The following is a 2,023-nucleotide window of genomic DNA, read 5'->3' on the forward strand; positions in this document are numbered from 1 at the left end:
TTCCCCCCCCCCCCCCCCACCAAGGCAGTGCTACTGACTGAAATTGTCTTAAGGCCATTCACAAAGGGGAGATATTAACATGTTCTTAAGCACAGTAAAATTGTAAATGGACTGATTTATCAATGTCGTGCTCATGCTGTGCCAGAACAACATATGGGGTTCTGCTGCTTTTTCTTTCCTCATCCTTGCTATCGTCATTTGCCCTCTACTTTTTTTTGTATGTTTGTCACTCTCTTGTCAACTGTTATTTTTGGGGTGCCTTGATAGTCGAAGCAGACTTTGAGCTGTTGAGGCTAGAAAGGTGAGCAAAGTAAGCCTGATTCGCCATTTGAACTTCTCAGTTGACATCCACCCCTTGGTACTCTTAGGACCTTATTATGCATTGCAAAAGCCATAAAACCTTACTAAAACTAAGTCAAACTTGCTATGCCGTGGATTCAAACATGGAAGTTGACTGTAGTTGACACTTGCGATACCGCACATTTCGTCCGCGTGCCGTTCAGTTTCCGTGCCTATGGATTCCCAGCTTAAGTAATGACAGCAGTGTAGCAGTGGTGCCAGCCACTGTGTAGAAGATCTGGTTCTAGATCTAGATCTAGATCTAGTAGCAGTAGGAACACAAAGGTAGCAGTCTGGTACTGAGAGAGTTAAGTTGTCATGGTGTCCACAGTGACTGGACCCCATCTCACTAACTAGCGGATAAACTATAGATCTAGATCTAGATCTAGTACTAACATAGAGGCCTATATTAGTCTTTTATTATAATTATAATAATTAGATATCCAATTGGTACTTTTACTCAAATTACTGTACTATTATAACTATCAGCTCAGCTACTGTACAGAAGTATTGATAAATCTAGATCTAGATCTGCTGAACAGAATAAGAATTAGAAAATCGATAGATTCTAGATCAAGATCTAGACATCTAGATCTATATCTAGAGTCTAGATCTAGATCTAGTCTAGAAGAGTTCAGATCTAGATCTAGAATATCTCTAGATCTAGATCTAGATCTAGATAACACTTATCAGAGATCTAGATCTAGATCTAGATCTAGATTCTATGTCAGTTGGACTTAAAGACAGTAGACTCTAGAATACAGAGATAAAAGAACGAGTCTAAAACTTAAGATCACCTTTCGTTTTCGATTCTTCTTTTTTATCTTCACCCCCTTCTGCGCTTGGAGCCGTTTGAGACGGCTTGTTTTGGACTTTTCTTTTCCCCATAACGATTTACCGGCTGTGCCCAAATAGAAAATCTAGCCAGGCCTCAGACAGCGTGAAGAAACAAACAGAAAGCAGAAAGAAACGAGAAACGGGAGTGATGTACCTGGCAAGTTTTACCAGTGCTGTAAAAGAATGAGCTTAACTTGAGCTCTGATAGCTTGTTCCTCTGTAAATTGTTTCTAAAACCAAATTTTTCATTTTTATTTTTTATTAAGTAGACTCTATTTTATACCATAATAATCAGTTCGGGTTTATTTTTCTTTTAAAAATCATATAACCAATTGGATCAAACCTAATGAAAGTAAACGACGTTTTAGCCTTGAGTGTACAAATTGGCATTCCCAAATCTACATTTTAGACTGCGTGTACTAGATCCAGGCTAGGTCAGAGATCATCGTCCGTCAACCATTTCACCCAAAACCTTGAGTTCAGTGTTCAATAGATCTTGATCTATTCACTGTTCCTTCAGTGTGTCCCATTACCTCTTTGGTGTGTCCGTAAATCTTTAGCGAGAGGGGGTTCAAGTTGAGAGCCTAAGAGAAAGAGTGGGGGAAGAGATAGAGAGAGAGAGAACACTGAGGAAAAAAGAGAGGGGGTGAGAGAGATGGGTGTCAGAGGATAGAAGGGGAGTGGGGGCGGCAGAAAGAGAGAACAAACAAGTAAGAAAAAGAGAGATAGGTAGAGAGACAGAGATCAGTCAGGTAAAGGGAGAAAAGGAACGCACACAGACCCAGGAAGTTTGAGAGAGACAGGGGGTCACAGACAAGAGACAGAAAGAGGTTGGGGAGGGGGGGGG

General features: G+C 40.6%; 1 protein-coding gene across 1 annotated transcript in view; it reads right to left on the minus strand.

The window, feature by feature from the left end:
* The window catches only part of LOC101847629 (ATP-dependent RNA helicase dhx29), a 5,673-nt gene extending 3,894 nt beyond the window's left edge, over positions 1-1,779 (minus strand). The window contains exon 1 of the mRNA XM_013090630.2: positions 1,137-1,779. Coding sequence (XP_012946084.1) covers positions 1,137-1,227 — 91 coding nt within the window. The 5' untranslated portion in view covers positions 1,228-1,779. The remainder of the gene's footprint in view (positions 1-1,136) is intronic.
* Between the last annotated feature and the right edge of the window lie 244 nt (positions 1,780-2,023).

The sequence above is a fragment of the Aplysia californica genome, unplaced genomic scaffold, assembly GCF_000002075.1.
Source record: "Aplysia californica isolate F4 #8 unplaced genomic scaffold, AplCal3.0 scaffold01377, whole genome shotgun sequence".
Classification (NCBI taxonomy): domain Eukaryota; kingdom Metazoa; phylum Mollusca; class Gastropoda; order Aplysiida; family Aplysiidae; genus Aplysia; species Aplysia californica.